The 16755-nt window shown below is 52.9% G+C and overlaps 1 protein-coding gene across 3 annotated transcripts in view; it reads left to right on the forward strand.

Moving 5' to 3' along the window:
• Positions 1-16755, forward strand: part of FCSK (fucose kinase) — a 43944-nt gene that overhangs the window by 1777 nt on the left and 25412 nt on the right. The window contains exons 1-4 of one of the 3 annotated variants that reach the window (XM_074968363.1): positions 1946-2006; positions 10616-10735; positions 12513-12664; positions 13399-13449. In XM_074968363.1, the coding sequence (XP_074824464.1) occupies positions 10657-10735; positions 12513-12664; positions 13399-13449 (282 nt within the window). In that variant the 5' untranslated portion in view covers positions 1946-2006; positions 10616-10656. Of the gene's footprint in view, positions 1-1945; positions 2007-10612; positions 10736-12512; positions 12665-13398; positions 13450-16755 lie in introns of those variants that run through there. The other 2 variants (XM_074968364.1, XM_074968365.1) reach the window with 2 other exon arrangements.

Here is a 16755-nt window from a genome sequence, read left to right on the forward strand (position 1 = left end):
AAGGAATTGAACAGGGCTCTCCCACCTCTCTGGAGGGTGCTCTAACCACAGAGCTATGGGGTATTATGATTTTTTGGGGGGAGGAAGGGAGTTAGGGTGACCAGACAGCAAGTGTGAAAAATCGGGACAGGGAGTGGGGGATAATAGGCATCTATATAAGACAAAGCCCCAAATATTGGGACTGTCCCTATAAAATCGGGACATCTGGTCACCCCAAGGTGGGTACTCCTCAATCTCTCCTGTTGATGCTGTTCCACTGTGGACAAATAATGGAAGGGGGATTGGACCTTGGATCTCCTAAATGGTTGTCCTAATCACTGGGTTACATAGTCCTTTCCACTTGCTTGCTTTTTCGATCTCTCTGGCCTAATGACTAGTTAATTAGTTAATCCACAGTAGAACAGCTTCAACAGGAGAGACTGATGGACCCTCATATCAGAATATCCATAGCTCAGTGGTTAAAGCACATGACTGAGAGATAGGAGATCCTTGTTCCCATCTTTCTTGACTCTTCCAGTGGCCTAGCTTAGGCCTAATGTGCTGGCTTGTTTGCATTCCACTATAAGGAACCTATCTCTCCCCATTCATTGTATAGGGAGCCTGGGAACCTACCTCACGCTTTGTGCATCACAGTGTTGTTCCTGTGATTCATTAGGCACTACGATGATGTTCATGGCAACGCTAAGTCCCTTTGCAGATCCGGGCCCATGTGTTTATCTGTCCTGCCATATTCTCTCTTCTTGCTTTAAATTAACTGCTCATTTGAAAGTTAAACTGCTTTGAGCCTTAGAGACTTTCCTTAAATACACAGTTCAGCTCATAAATCCATTATCCCACTTCTCTGAACTCACTTAACTTCTTGGAATTCAAAATATCATACAATAAACCCACTTTTGTGTGTTCTGATTTTTTTTCATGTTAAAAACAATTGCAAATATTCCATAGCATCTTTAGCTAAGGGTCTCAAATCTAAGTTGCAAACATTAATTCTCCCAAACACCCCATGATGTAGGTATTATTCTCTTCCTTTTAGACGGGAAGGGTCAGAACAAAGAGGCTAGAGGACTTCCCTAAAGTCATCTAATGAATCACTGGAAGTGCTTCACTGGAAACTGGGGTTTAGGAACCCCCTGCTTATTTTACCATTATACAACCCTGATATCTGTGAGCCTGGGGGATCAGTTTAATTGCTTAACTCTACCAATTACTTTGAAAGGGACATTGCATTTTAATTGCATTGTAATTAGAGTTGAGAGGCAGCACTGTCTAGTAGCAAGGAATCGGGACACTTGGGTTCTGTTCCCTGCTGTGTGACCTTAGACAAGTCATTTTCCCTCCACCCTTTCTCTAATTAGAATTAATATCTTTGAGGCAGAGACCCTCTGTGACTATACACATGTACTGCACCTCGCTCTGTGGGGACTCAACTAATAATCAGGGATTAATTTTCTCAATCAGGACAATAAGACATTCCAATAAAGGGGCAGGTGATTCTCTTCTCTGCACCAAGGCACCCTTTCTGAGATGGCTTCTTTCTCCCTCTCTCTGATCTGAAAACATGTCTATGAAGCGTTATTGTGGATGTTCCCCGGGCTGCATCCTCGTGGCCCTGCAGAGCCTGCTGCTGCCAACCAGATGGTTCTGATGGTTCCTTCTCCTTGAGTCTTATTTTAGGTGAACAATCCTCACACGTATACAGGACCAGGTCACGAGGGACAGAGCCAGCATGAAGGTGGGACACACTGAGCCAGACCCTTAGTTCGCAGGATTCTCTCTGCCCCAGGTGAACAGGAAATGTGCCCTGTTCCCTAAGAGGTCGAAGCCTACGGGCTGGGGAATGCAATGCACCCCGGGAAGTGTAGTTTAGCAACTCTATGCCCGGGGCTGCCCCCTGCCCGGCCAGGATAACGAACTACAACTCCCAGCATGCACCGCGGCGGCGCGGCCGGTGGGGAAGGGGCTGAGTTAAAGGGGCAGCTCTGGGAGGCAGCGTCCTGCGGGGGCAGGTAAGCCGCGCCGCGCCGCGCCTGCAGAGCGGGGCTCGGGGCAGGGCACACTAGGCTCTCTCCCTGCACCCAGGGCAGGCTGCTCCCTTCCCCCTGCTGCACTGGGGAGGCGCCTGGGCTGGTGGCATTTAAGGAGCAACGTTTCCTTCGGCGCTTCAGGCCGGGGCCAGCGCTGCGGGAGGGCCGGCTTCCTGCTCAGGCCCCGCTCGCCCCCGGGCTTTGGATCGGCGCCTCCCCTGGCCCTCCTCAGAGCCTGCCGAGGGCTGAATTCACACCGCGCGCCGGAGCCGCGTTTAGCAGGAAGCGAAGTGGCTTTTGCACCTCTCCTTAGCTGGGGATGGACTTTCAGTCCCTGGAGAGGGTCAGAACTGCCCCAAAGATAGGAGCGCTGGGGAGTGTAAGACCCTCTTGGCTGCACACCCCTCTCTCCGGCTACACCCCTGTGCCGGGAGTCCTGGGGGCGGGGGTTGCATACAGACAGCTGGGCCAGCCCTGCCCCTTCTGGGAATTGCCCAGGGAGCTCTTACAGCTGCTCTTGGCTCCTTTAAAGGAGCCAGAAGGGCACTGGGGAGTCGGGCTCAGAAAGACTAGCTTTAAAGCAACCTGAGCCGGTGCCGTGGGGCGGGCATCACATGTAGAGATGGCTCCCTCAATCTGACAGGCAGCTGGCATTCCATGCGTGCAAGTGTCCATTCCTTACACACAGCCCCATGCTGCTGCTGTGGGGTGGGGAGCAGGCGCTGTTGCTTCCGCTCCCTGCACACATGCAGGCCTGTGGGTGCCGCTCCCATGCACATACATGCCGACATATGACTGATGCTCCTTTCATGTGTGCATAGGGATGCATTCTCTGCACCCCTTACATTGCAGGGCAGGTAACTATGATATGCACAAACTCACCCTCCCTTCCATTTCCTGGGAGCAGTAACCTATCAACTTTCGTCATATTTTGTTTAGTTAGACTCTGGAGACCCTTTGCAGCAAGAGTTTCTCATATTGAGTGGGTTTTTCCCCTGATTCTCAGGGCTTATTTTGCAATACATTAAATCCCATTTATTAGGAATGAAAACCCTGTTTGAGGAGCATTTCCAAGCTCTTTCTCTAAATTACAGCAAAACCAAGCCTCCTCCGAAGCCCTGTGCCCTGCAGAGGAATGCAAAGCAGTGATGGGTGGGTCTCTAGGGTCTACCAGCCCTGCTGTCATCTGCAAGCTGTTTTCAGCAAGGTCATTCTGTGGCTGTTCTTGTTCCAATCCATTCTGAAATGCAGCCCAGGATTTTTACCCTGGGAACAGAAGCCCTGCTCCCAGGGCACCGTTGAAGGCTATTGGAAAGTCCACAGAAATGAGATCAACTGGTTCTGCAGTATCCCTGGGTTTGCTGACGTGCTTGTGGAATCCCGGTAGATCCATGGATAGACTCACTGACGGGAATGTGAACTTGGCCTTTGTTCTCTCACCAGCTTCTGGGCAGGGGAGGACTCCGTTGGGGCAGTTCCTTCTGGTTCCTAATGGAATGGCCGGAGAAAACCACATATGGATTCACAAGCTGACCCCTCGCTGTCCCCAGCTGTTCAGGGCTGGATGTTGTTTATACCCCTCTGTATACCTAGTCAAGGGGAACCTTTCTATTGATTTCGAGGGCCCATGAGTTCACACTCTGTATTTATGGGGGAGGGCAATTGCCTGACGTTGAGGGACTGTTAGTGATACGCTTCTCCAACTTGTTACAATTTTGGAACGTCTCATTCACGCCAGCGTCTCACAAGACAGGTCAGTTGTCAGCCAGGGGACGTGACAGGAGGCGGAGCCGGGAGAGGCATGAAATAATAGTAAGTGCCTGCGGGAGAGAGGCAGGGTTTGAAGCAGGTGCTTTTAGAGCACTGGGGAGGCAAACTGTAGCTGTGTGGGAGCAGGGTCTAGTGGGTGGAGAGGAGCATGTAGGAGTCCATGGTTCTGCTCTCAGCGCTGATGCTCCCTCTCTGTGTGTCCTTGGGTTGGTCATGCCACCTCTCTCCATTTCTCGGTCTGTCAGACAGGGCTAAGCACTTTGAGACCCAGTGGAAGGTGCTATGGAAACAGGGAACATTAACATTTACCTGGGGGTGTGGCTGTAAAAAAGCAACTTCTGACAGCAGGGGTGGCCCAAGACTAGAGACGTTGGCAGTGGTCCCAAACTTTTGAGGGTCACGCCCCCCTTACCCCTGTCCATGTTTCCTCCCTCCCGCCAGGATCAGGGCACAGCTCTGCGGGGGGCATGGACACAAGTACGGGGGCCAAGACCTGGGAGTAGGGCAGGGCCAGAGCCACAGCCAGGGGCCGAGGCTGGGAGTGGGGGCGGGAGCGGAGCCACAGGTGGGCCCCCGTCCAGGTGCAGAGCCACGCCAAGGCCAGGCATGGGGCCAGGAGCCATGGCTGGTAGTGGGGCCGGAGCATAGCGGGGGCGGGGCTGGGTGGCGCTCTCTCCTTGCCCCCTGTAGGAGCTGGCCCGGGCCCACTGTACCCCCCTGAACATTCCTCCGCACCCCCATAGGGGGTGCACCCCACAGTTTGGGGACCTTTGCTCTAGAGGAAGCTGCTGCCATCATGTCTGGCTGAGGAGGCGGCTGCAGAATGAGTCTTCTTGCTGCCTTGTGTCTTGCTCATCTAATGGTGCTTTCATTAGTGTCACTGCCTGCTTTGGTGGGACCGCGAGTGGGAGGAAGCTCTCCCTCCAGGAGAGCGAATAAGGGACAGAGAAGGGTGCCTGGAGACCTGAGCATGAGCTGCTGAGCTGATTGCAGAAGTTGTGCTGAGATTCTTGGGTGGTCTAAAATGTGCTGCTTTCACCTTTGATCTGCCAGCCAATGTGCTTTGGATTTCTACCAAGCACATTTATTCATAGGTTGCTGATTTGCGAGTTATTGCAATGCCACGTGCTGGCCAAAACCATCTAGAGGTACGTTTGAGGAACGGGAGGCACTTACACTTGACTGGTGGTGCACTTGCATGCATTTTGTGCATCTCTCTGTGAGATCCAGTGCTTTTGAGCATCGGGCCAGCATCCGAGGTGCTAACAACCTGTATCTTATTTATATAGCACTAGTTGGGTCTGGACCTTCTTGGATTACTTTGTTGGGGCAGGTGAAATCTTGTGGACTTTGTCCGCTTATAATTCAATGACTTACTTCCCTCTTTTAGTTCCATATTGCTTTGCTTTGATTCAGGGAAAATTGGCAGTGACTATTGCAATGTACTGTTTTGAGTGCCTCTGGTGGTATTTCTAATCATAATACTTCTTAGTGCGAGAAATTTCCTGTTGGGCTTTATGACCCAGAATTTTTCACAGGAGGTTTGAGTGTTTCTGTGTCTAGAAAGTGGAGAAACAATAAAGCCTGGTGGTTTCTTAGGACAGGATACATTTAAGGTGTCTATCCTCTTCTGTAGATAAGCTTGTTTTTGGAGGGGATGGTACGATGAGGTTACTTACAATGGTATGTGGCGTCTGTGACTGCCAGTAGCAAATATCTCCAAGGGCTGGAGATAGGGCACTAGGTGGGGAGGGCTCTGAGTTACTACAGAGAATTCTTTCCCAGGTGTCTGGCTGGAGGGTCTCACTCACAGACTCAGGCTCCAGCTGATCACCGTATTTGGGGTGAGGAAGGAATTTTCTCCCAGGTCAGATCGGCAGAGACCCTGGGGGTTTTTCACCTTCCTCTGCAGAATGGGGCACGGGTCACTGGCTGGTTTGAACTAGAGTAAATGGCAGATTCTCTGTAACATGAAGTCTTTAAATCAAGATTTAAGTAACTCAGCCAGAGGTTAGGGGTCTCTTACAGCAGTAGGTGGATGAGGTTCTGTGGCCTGCAACGTGAAGGAGGTCAGACTAGATGATCATGATGGCCCCTTCTGGCTATAAAGTCTGTAAGTCTGTGTAGAAACAAATTAAATCTTGTGCTTGCACAATACACTACAGACACAATGTGCAGTACAAGCATTTCCAAGATAGTGTAAGATTAAATTTGATTTCTGAGCCTTCTGAATTCTGCAAACCACCTGCGTTTTCCAAGAAACTCCTTGGCTTTGGAGAGAAATCCTTTTGGACATACACCTAGGGAACTGAGCAGAGCCAACCGATCCTCAGTATGCTTTGTGAATGCCAAACACCAATTGAAAGTTCCTGATCTGTTTCATATCGTGATCGGTCTTTGCTAAATATTTACTAGCTAAGAACCTGCCCTCAGAGTTATGAACACCTCTGGAATGAATGCTGTTCGGAACTCTGAAATGTTCGTAACAAAACATTATGGTTGTTCTTTCAAAAGTTTCCAGCTGAACATTGACTGAATACAACTTTGAAACTTTACTATGCAAAAGAAAAATGCTGCATTTAACTATCTTAATTTAAACGAAACAAGCACAAAAACAGTTTCCTTTCTTTGTCAAATTATTTTTATTAACTTTCCCTTTATTTATTTAGTAGTTTACATTTAACACAGTATGGTACTGTATTTGCCTTTTTGTTTTTGTCTCTGCTGCCTGATTGCATACTTCCTGTTCCAGATGAGATGTGTGGTTGACCAGTCAGTTCATAACTCTGAGGGCTTGTCTACCTTGGCAATTTACAGCGCTGCAACTTTCTTGCTCAGGGGTGTGAAAAAACACCCCCCGAGCGGAGCAAGTGTCAGCGCTGTAAAGTGGCAGTGTAGTCAGGGCCCCAGCGCTGGGAGCCGCGCCCCTCGTGGAGGTGGGTTTTTTAGAACTTTAGCGTTGCCGGTGTAGACTAGCCCCACGGTTCTACCGTACTACTGTTGCATAATGAGGTGCCAGTTGCAATTAGTCAAGCCTTTTGTCTTTTATTGGACCAACTTCTGTTGGTGGAAGGTATAAGTTTTCAAGCTACACAGAGCTCTTCTTTGGGTCTGCGCAGCTCAAAAGCTTGTTCCTTCCACCTACAGAAGTTGGTCCAAAAAAAGACATTACCTCCCCCACCTCACCTGACTCATACCCTCATAGCTACAGCAGCACGATAAGCTGCATTTTAGTGGCTAGTGTCTTTGTTGTGCCCTTCGCCTCCGCAGCTCTAATTGAAGAGGTATGACCATGCTGACACTATTTGACACTGGTCTCCGGCACCTAGATTGTATGGCAGATGGGACTCTGTAAATAAGTAGCTAGGTGTCTGTAGCTCAGGCCAGGTCTACACTACAAACGTACTCTGGTCTAACTACATCACTCAGGGGTATGAAAAAATCCACATCCCGGAGTGACGCAGTTATACCGGCCTAACTGCCAATGTAGACAGCGCTCCATCGATGGGCCCGCTTCTCCTGTCGCCCCTCAACACAGGTAGTGACTTCACTAAGCGCCACAGCGCATCTGCCGCTTTTTAAGTGTAGACCTGCTTTCAGTTATTGCAAGAGAATCAGATGTCATCTGGTTCCCCCCAAAAGGAATCGGCCAGAACTCCTCCACCGCTTTCTGCCGTCTGTGCTTTTATCAAGGAAACGTGCGCTCATGTACATTGCAGGGCCCGTTCTGGCGAGTAATCCACAGGATAGGTGTGGCGTTGGTCACCAGGAAGAAGCAAAACCACTTTTGACAGGCAGCGATTAGGAGCTTTCAATTGGTGTCTGGCATTCACAGGGGCTCTGTAGGAAGAGGATTTTTCCTGGAAGCTGCAAGGACAAGACATTATCTGCCCTGCCTTGAGATGGCATTTGCAGGCCAGGCGGATGGACAGATTTCCTAGTTTCACTGCAGCATCTTAGGGTCTCAATAGCCTGTAACACGAGGAGAGCAGAAATGCAGCCGGTGGGCTGGATGGAATTCTTTGCTGTAGCTTGTGGTTGCCCTTCTCTTCAATAGCGAAGTGAGGTTCAGGGTCACCTGCGCACACATACCCGTGCTACGTTTTGTGCCAAGCAGCCAGCCGCTGGGGACTAAATATCCCAGCATGCAATTCTACACTTCATAGCTTGCCCATGCAGACTGCCCCTCCCAGCCTGGAACCAAGCAGCTGGAGACTGCACATCCCAACAGGCAACGTCCCATCTCATCCCAAGTGTGACCCATATTCTTGATGAGAGCTGGGGCAGTCTGCTTCATCAGCAGGCTCCCTGGGAAGCTGCCAACATGGCCCTTGGCTGGGCAAAAGCTGGGTACCCCTGTTGTGAGGCTGCAGGCATCAGGGCTGACTGTGCCAGGTGCAGTACAAACACAGAGAAGCAGTCTGTGCCCTGAAGAGCTCACAGTCTAGACAGACAAGATAAAGAGCGGAAGAAAGCCGCTTGCAACACTTTCAGTGCCAGTGTTTTGGGGGATACCCAGTGGAGCAGGCTGCAGCCCTTTAAGGCAACTCCTCCCAGCTGGCCCCATTAAGTTGCCTTCAGCAGGTTCCCCCACTCTGGCAACAAAGTCTTTCAAACCCAGACAGAACTTGGACCAAAACCCCTTCCTGACAGAAGTATTTTCCTCTCAAGCATCTCTGCTGGGGTACAGCCTTCATCCCTGGCATGGAGGCCAGGTCACCCCTCGGTCCTTTTCCCTGGGTTGGGAGAGGTCAGCAGACCTTCCCCTGCTAACATCTTCCCCATTCCAAGGAAGAGGCAGCTTATATACTGACCTCTTTCCCCAAGCTCACCTTGATTGGCTGAGACGGAGGGGAGCACTGCCCCACCTTACACTCCAAGACTTCTGATTCCAGACCCTTAAAGAAACAGTAGCTGGCATTTCCCAGGGATCACTTCTTTTCTCCCAACACCTGCCTTTGCCATTCCCTAGAAACTTGTCTGTTCCTAAACCTCTGCAACAGGGTAGCGTGGCCTCCCAGATTTCCCTCTCTCACCTTAAAGGGCTAGTATACCCCATTACACCTGATCTGCACACAGATTCTTATAAATATTTTAGGTTTTTTTTAACCGATGTGGTTATACCAGCACTGGCCCAAGTGTGGACGCCGTTATAATGGCACAAAGGTGCCTTATACCTTCCCAAACGGGACTAGCTCTGCTGCGATAAGCGCACATACTGGTATAACTGCGTCCACACTAGGAGTTGCAGTTTTAACTCTTCCAGCATAGTTAAAGCGTGCAACTTGTGTGAGTGGACAAGCAGGTATGTGACTGCTCAGGGCACAAAGCAGAGCTCATCAAGCAGGTGGGAGTGGCAGTGACTGCAGACTGCAGCGTTTCTGATTCCTGATGTTAGGTGCCATTGAGTGCTCCCTGGGAGTTTTCTCTTCCCCCCAGTGGAAGGAGGCACATTAGAGAGCTTGCAGCTGCATAGTTAAGGTTGAGCTAAGTTTGGCACTTAAAGCCGGGCTTGTTCTGTATGAAGAACACAGCGTCTCCCTTCCGAATGTACAGCAAATTTCTAGAATTTACAAGCAAATGCATTGATAGAGCTAAAATAATTACAGCTTGGAATCTGCAGTTTTCCCCTCGTGCCTGCAGTTTGCTCTTGTTCTCTAATCAGTGGGTGATTTTTCCTGCCTGCCCAAAGAGATCCTGAGGGTGCGTCTACACTGCATTGTAAACCCAGGTCTGTGGGATCCAGGCTTGTGGACTTTGTGTTGCCAGCACCGCACTTGCGCGTCCGTACTGCATTGTAAACCTGGATTTACAGTTGCTGGACCCAGGCCTCACAGCTGTGCTAACACGTCCATACAGTGCTATGCAGACCTGACTCGGGTCTGCGGCATGAGCTGCATCCCCACGGCAATATGAAAGGGCTTGGACTCAAGTCTTAGCAGAACTTGGGCTCTGACCCCGCCCCTTAGAAGGTCCTAGGACCTGGGTCCTGAGCGCTTGCTGACCCGAGTCAGACCGATCTGTGTGTGGACAGGCGGGGAGATTGAGCTCAAATAGGATCTGAGCCTGAGTTGCAGTTTGGACAGACATTTGCAACCTCAGAACAGGTTTTACCCATTGCTGAGCACAGCTTGTCTTTGGCTAAGCTGTGTTCCACACTGGTTCAGCTGTATCCACCGCCAACGCCAACGACGGGTCACTTTTGCAGCCTAGATAAGAGCATCTGTTCTCCGGCCACTGCGTCTGTTCAGAGAGGACCTGGTGGATGAGAACTGGGCTGGAGACACTCATCTACGGGGCCAGTTTATTTCACAAACCACCGTCGGATGGGAACAGCTTTGGGTCTCTCCTGACCTGGCTTTGAACAGCACCCAGACATGAAAGACTGGGTTCCTGTCACCTGAGCTGTGCCATCCCCCTGCCTATTTAATCGACTAGTGTATTTATTAAAGCTCCTGCCCCAGTTTCTGCTCAGATCCTAACCCTCCTGAGCCCCCAGCGGAGCCAGTCACAAAGTTTCCAGCTGGAGGTGCCATTCTGTGAGAACCAGCTGTGTCTAGAACGGCCTCCCCGTTGTGTCAAGGCTGCTGCACCAGCCGGGGACTTTCACGTCTCCTCCTCAGATAAGGTTTATCTGGCTAATGGCTGTTGGGAACCAAAACTAGCCCTGTGTGGCTGCAACTCGCCAGCCTCATGCAGGCCTCCCTCACCAGCACAGAGGGGTCCCTGATCACAGCCAGGCCCTGAGCCTGTTGCACAAGGACTCGCAAGGGGTGGGTCGGTGATGGGGAAGTGCTGCAGTCTTTGCGTCCCTTGTACAGAGCCAGCGGCGGCGCCAGGCAGAGAGGCCCAGTGCACCTGGATGGCGCCGAGAGGGGTGGAGTGGACCGTCATCGTCCTGACCTGCCAGCACAAGGACAGCGTGTGTGCCTTCCAGAAAGGTAAGTGGGGCGGCTCGAGTACCAGGGGCCTGGTGTTGACACAGATGCATCCCAGCTGGGGGCGGTTCCGAGCCCTCAGAGCTGTTTGCAAATCTGGGGATGGACTTGGGCTTTGTGTGGGACAAATAGCCCTGGCCAATGCCACGCGTAGCCTGGGTCGATTCTCTGCAAGCTTCCCTCCTCCTGCAGCTCATTGATCCCCATCTGCAGCCTCCTGCTGATCCCACTTGCAGCTTTGCTGGTGCCCCTCAATCCCCACCTGCAGCCCCTTGTATCCCAGCCCTGGGCTCCCGCCCGCCTTGGCTGTGCTAGCGTCCCCCTGCTGTCCCAGCCCCGGGACCCCACACACAGCCCTGATGCATTGAATTCCTGACTCACAGCCCTGCTCCCCAGGCTGTTCTACTCCCGGGATCCGCGCATGCAGCTCTGCCAGGGGAATCCACCCCGGCTGCTCCAGCCCTGGGAGCCCTGCTCACTCTTGAGCCGTGCCAGAGCCTAGAGCGCTCTCAGAGACACACTGGCTCTCTCTCTGCTGAGATGGAGTGTCAAAATGCTCGGGCTGGCACCGCTGCTTTAACCCCCATTCCCATGCCATTGGGGCAGTGCATGGAGGGACAGAGCCATACCCAGGAGCATGGGCTAGGTGCTAGCATTCCTGGTGATGGGCGCAGGACAAGAGGTGGCCGTGTGTGCTGTGGCCACAGGGCAGGGATGGCCATGCGGGTGAGGTACAGGACTGTGGCTCTGGTTATCAGCACAGGAGAAGGCTGCGGGTCAATGGGCCCATGTGCTGCTCGGATGTCACATTCTCCGCGCCTGGTGGTTCAGCCTCTGGGGGGCCCCGTGGCTTTGCCTGGCCCTGCGTGGGAGATCGGGCTGCAATGGGTGGGACCTAGGCTGGACCGAGTAGCCTCATGGCTATTGCCAGGCAGGGACTCATGTCCAGAGCTGGCCTGGGCTGCGGGCCAGGTCCCAGTCTGCCCTCGGTAGGTTTGGATCCCCGGCTATCCAGGCCCTGGAGGAGTCCAGGCCCCACCGTGGCTGGGTGACAGGTGAAGGGAGACACGGTCCCTTGGTGCCCTGCAGTCCTGCAGCACAGGGAGCGACCCCCAACCCAGAGAGGGGCTGTTCCTCTCGGGAGAGCCCTGCTTCACCCTCCACACACTGTGTGACTCAGGGCTGTAGCAGGCAAGGATGAGCCTGTGCAGCTGGAGATCCCCCACCACCAGCAGGGGTCAGCCACGGTCTGACCCATAGAGACGGAGCCATGGTCCTGCAGCGCCCCCCCTCCAGCCTGGTTACTCAGCATGCCCCTGCTTCTCTCACCCCGGCCTGGTCACTCAGCATGCCCCTGTTCCCCCGAATCCTGGTCACTCAGTGCACCCCTGATCCCCCCCACATCCTGGTCACTCTGCGCACCCCTGCCCCCTCTCCACCCCCCCCCCAGGTCTGGTCACTCAGCATGCCCCTGTTCGCTCCCCATCCTAGTCACTCAGTGCACCCCTGATCCCCCCCACATCCTGGTCACTCTGCGCACCCCTGCCCCCTCTCCACCCCCCCACCCCCCCCAGGTCTGGTCACTCAGCATGCCCCTGTTCCCTCCCCATCCTAGTCACTCAGTGCACCTCACTCAGTGCTCCTCTGCCCCTCCCACCCCAGCCTGGTCACCCAGTGCGCCCCTGTTCCCCCCGCATCCTGGTGACTCAGCGCGCCCCTGCCCCTCCCTCCTTGGCCTGGTCACTTAGCGCCACCAAATGCCCCTGCTCTCGTTTGCCAGAGCTAGAGATCCGGTGGCGGCGGGGTGTGCTGGGCCCACACCCCCTCCTGCTGACTGTTGAGGACCCCACAGCACGTGTGGGCAGCGGTGGCGCCACCCTCAATGCCCTGCTGGTGGCAGCCGAGCACCTGAGCGCCAGGGCAGGCTGCACGGTGAGTGGTGGGGCACGACGGGCTCCGGGCTGTCTCCAGGTGGCACCTGTGCTAAGTAGCTGCTGGGTGGGCAGCTCCAATGCCCCCGTCTCCCTGTCCAAGGCTGTGCTGGCATTGCCCGCCCTGCAGGTGCCTCCCCTTCCACCCCACACGCCCCCAGGCGAAGGGCATCCCCTCCCTCAGCCCATGGAGCTGGGAGCCCCAAGTCGTCCCCTCCCCCAGGCCTGACTCAGCTAGCCTGCCCCCGGGACCAGCAGAGGCTGCCTGCCCTATGGGCTTGGTACCTTAGCACCATCCAGTGCCCTAAGGGACCCCCAGCTACAGGGCGCTGTAGCAAAGCAGAGCTATAATACCCTTCGCTAACGCAATATAGCTACCCAGGTGGGCTACAGTGACCCCAGCCCCCTGCCTACCCACTCTTAGGGGCCATATCTGGGGAGCAGGGGCAGCTCCGGACCAAGATCCAGAGGAGCCTTGCTCCAGACGAGAGCCCAGGCTAGCTCTGCAGCATGTAACTGCTGCAGGAAAGGGTCTGCAGCCGTGTGCCCAGATGGCAATGGCAGGAGGTACTGAGGCCTGGCTGGTAGGGTGCCCTCAGCTCTGTGGACCCATAAAGCTGGCATAGGCTGTTCTGGGTTATAGTGTTTGCTGGAGGAGGGGACGCTGGTCAGAACTGTCCAGTCTTGGGGCTGGTTCCCCAGCTCGGCTAATGGGTTCCCTCTGCGCTCCTCCAGGTGGTCACTGCTGATGTCCTGCGCGAGGCCCGGATCCTCATCCTGCACATGGTGAGAGCCTGACGGGGCAGGGCAAAGGCCTGCTTTACAGTGGTGGGCAGCTTTCACCCTTTCCCTCCTCCCAGGGCTGCCAGCCTGGGGGCATCATGAACGCCAGCCTGGCTGCTGGTGGCTAGTCCTCACCTGGGGAGGGTGGGACATTGGGCTGTTCCATCCAGCTGTCACCTCCCTCATCCAAAGCTCCTACCTCTAGGGCACATGTCACGTTACCTCCCACCATCAGCCCCTCTGGCAGCAAACCCAGCCGACCAGCCACTGAGAGGGGAGTGACAGCCCAGCTCTGCCTCCCAAACCTCGGAGCACGTTGGTTCCAGGGACCGTGCAAACCATTGCTAAATGCTACTGCGTGTGCATGGGTCACTGCAGGTAATATTAGTCCCAGGTAGGTCCTACAGGGGTGAGGGGTGAACCCCAAAGAGGCTGGGACCAGATTGGGTACATCCCCCACTGATAAAATCAAAGCCTCCTGGTGCATAATCAGCTGAACACAAGCTCCCAGTGTGACGCTGTGGCCAAAAGGGCTAACGCGATGCTGCGATGCATCAAGGGGAATCTTGAGTAGGAGCAGAGAGGTTATTTTACCTCTGTGTTTGGCACTGGTACGGCCATTGCTGGAATCCTGTGTCCAGTTCTGGTGCCCACAATTCAAGAAGGATAGTGATCAATTGGAGAGGGGTCAGAGAAGAGCCACGAGAATGTCTAAAGGGTTAGAACAACGAGGAGTCCTTGTGGCACCTTAGAGACTAACAAATTTATTTGGCCATAAGCTTTTGTGGGCTAGAACTCACTTAGAAAATCTTCTGTATAGTGATAGACCCCAGGAGGTCAGTCTGTTTAGCTTAACAAAGAGAAGGTTAAGGGGTGACTTGATCACAGTCTGTAAGTACGGGCATGGGGAACAAAGATTTAATAATGGGTCTTCAGTCTCACAGGGAAAGGTCTAACGTGATCCAAGGGCTGGAAGTTGAAGCTAGACAATTTCAGACTGGGAATAAGGTGTATAGTTTTGACATGCGTGCAGGAGTGAAATCAGGAAGGCCAAATCACACCTGGAGTTGCAGCTAGCAAGAGAAGTTAAGAGTAACAAGAAGGGTTTCTTCAGGTATGTTAGCAACAAGAAGAAAGTCAAGGAAAGTGTGGGCCCCTTACTGAATGAGGGAGGCAACCTCGTGACAGAGGATGTGGAAAAAGCTAATGTACTCAATGCTTTTTTTGCCTCTGTCTTCACGAACAAGGTCAGCTCCCAGACTACTGCACTGGGCAGCACAGCATGGGGAGGAGGTGACCAGCCCTCTGTGAAGGAAGAAGTGGTTCGGGACTATTTAGAAAAACTGGACATGCACAAGTTCATGGGGCCGGATGCGCTGCATCTGAGAGTGCTAAAGGAGTTGGCGGATGTGATTGCAGAGCCATTGGCCATTATCTTTGAAAAGTCATGGCGATCGGGGGAAGTCCTGGATGACTGGAAAAAGGCTTATGTAGTGTCCATCTTTAAAAAAGGGAAGAAGGAGGATTCTGGGAACTACAGGCCAGTCAGCCTCACCTCAGTCCCTGGAAAAATCATGGAGCAGGTCCTCAAGGAATCAATTCTGAAGCACTTAGAGGAGAGGAAAGTGATCAGGAACAGTCAGCATGGATTCACCAAGGGAAAGTCATGCCTGACTAATCTAATTGCCTTCTATGACGAGATAACTGGCTCTGTGGATGAGGGGAAAGCAATGGACATGTTGTTCCTTGACTTTAACAAAGCTTTTGACACAGTCTCCCACAGTATTCTTCCCAGCAAGTTAAAGAAGTATGGGCTGGATGAATGGACTATAAGGTGGATAGAAAGCTGGCTAGATTGTCGGGCTCAACGGGTAGTGATCAATGGCTCCATGTCTAGTTGGCAGCCGGTATCAAGTGGAGTGACCCAAGGGTCGGTCCTGGGGCCGGTTTTGTTCAATATCTTCATTAGTTTGGGGTGAGGAAAAATAGTGGTACTCTCTTGTGATGTGACCACAATGATCTGGAGGATGGTGTGGATTGCACCCTCAGCAAGTTTGCAGATGACACTAAACTGGGAGGAGAGGTAGATACGCTGGAGGGTAGGGATAGGATACAGAGGGCCCTAGACAAATTAGAGGATTGGGCCAAAAGAAATCTGATGAGGTTCAACGAGGACAAGTGCAGAGTCCTGCGCTTAGCACGGAAGAATCCCATGCACCGCTACAGACTGGGGACTGAATGGCTCGGCAGCAGTTCTGCAGAAAAGGACCTAGGGGTTACAGTGGACGAGAAGCTGGATATGAGCCCTTGTTGCCAAGAAGACCAATGGCATTTTGGGCTGTATAAGTAGGGGCATAGCCAGCAGATCGAGGGACGTGATCGTTCCCCTCTATTCGACATTGGTGAGGCCTCATCTGGAGTACTGTGTCCAGTTTTGGGCCCCACACTACAAGAAGGATGTGGAAAAATTGGAAAGTGTCCAGCGGAGGGCAACAAAAATGATTAGGGGACTGGAACACATGACTGATGAGGAGAGGCTGAGGGAACTGGGATTGTTTAGTCTGCGGAAGAGACGAATGAGGGGGGATTTGATAGCTGCTTTCAACTACCTGAAAGGGGGTTCCAAAGAGGATGGCTCTAGACTGTTCTCAGTGGTAGCAGATGACAGAACAAGGAGTAATGGTCTCAAGTTGCAGTGGGGGAGGTTTAGGTTGGATATTAGGAAAAACTTTTTCACGATGAGGGTGGTGAAACACTGGAATGGGTTCCATAGGGAGGTGGTGGAATCTCCTTCCTTAAAAGTTTTTAAGGTCAGGCTTGACAAAGCCCTGGCTGGGATGATTTGATTGGGGATTGGTCCTGCTTTGAGCAGGGGGTTGGACTAGATGACCTCCTGAGGTCCCTTCCAACCCTGATATTCTATAATTCTATGACAGTGATGGCAATTATCCATTGTAGCAATTTACCAAGGGGCATGGTGGATTCTCTGTCACTGACAATTTTTAGCTCAAGCTGGGCTGTTTTTCTCAAAGCTCTGCTCTAGGAATTATCGTCACAGGGGCAGGTTGCTGGCCTGAGCTAGACAGGAGGTCAGACTAGCTGATCACAATGGTCCCTGCTAGCCTTGGCATCTGTGAATCTATATGAGGAGCTCCTCCCCTGATCTCCTGCCATACCACGGCTCTGCTTTCCTTTGGCAGCTGCTGCCATCCCCTGCCTTCCACGGGATGTGGTTAGAGCCATGGGACCCTTGGGTGGACAGGTCACACAATCCATGCTGCTGGATGAGACCCCATTAAGTTGCGAGGG

Source organism: Natator depressus, chromosome 12 (genome assembly GCF_965152275.1).
Source record: "Natator depressus isolate rNatDep1 chromosome 12, rNatDep2.hap1, whole genome shotgun sequence".
Lineage (NCBI taxonomy): Eukaryota > Metazoa > Chordata > Testudines > Cheloniidae > Natator > Natator depressus.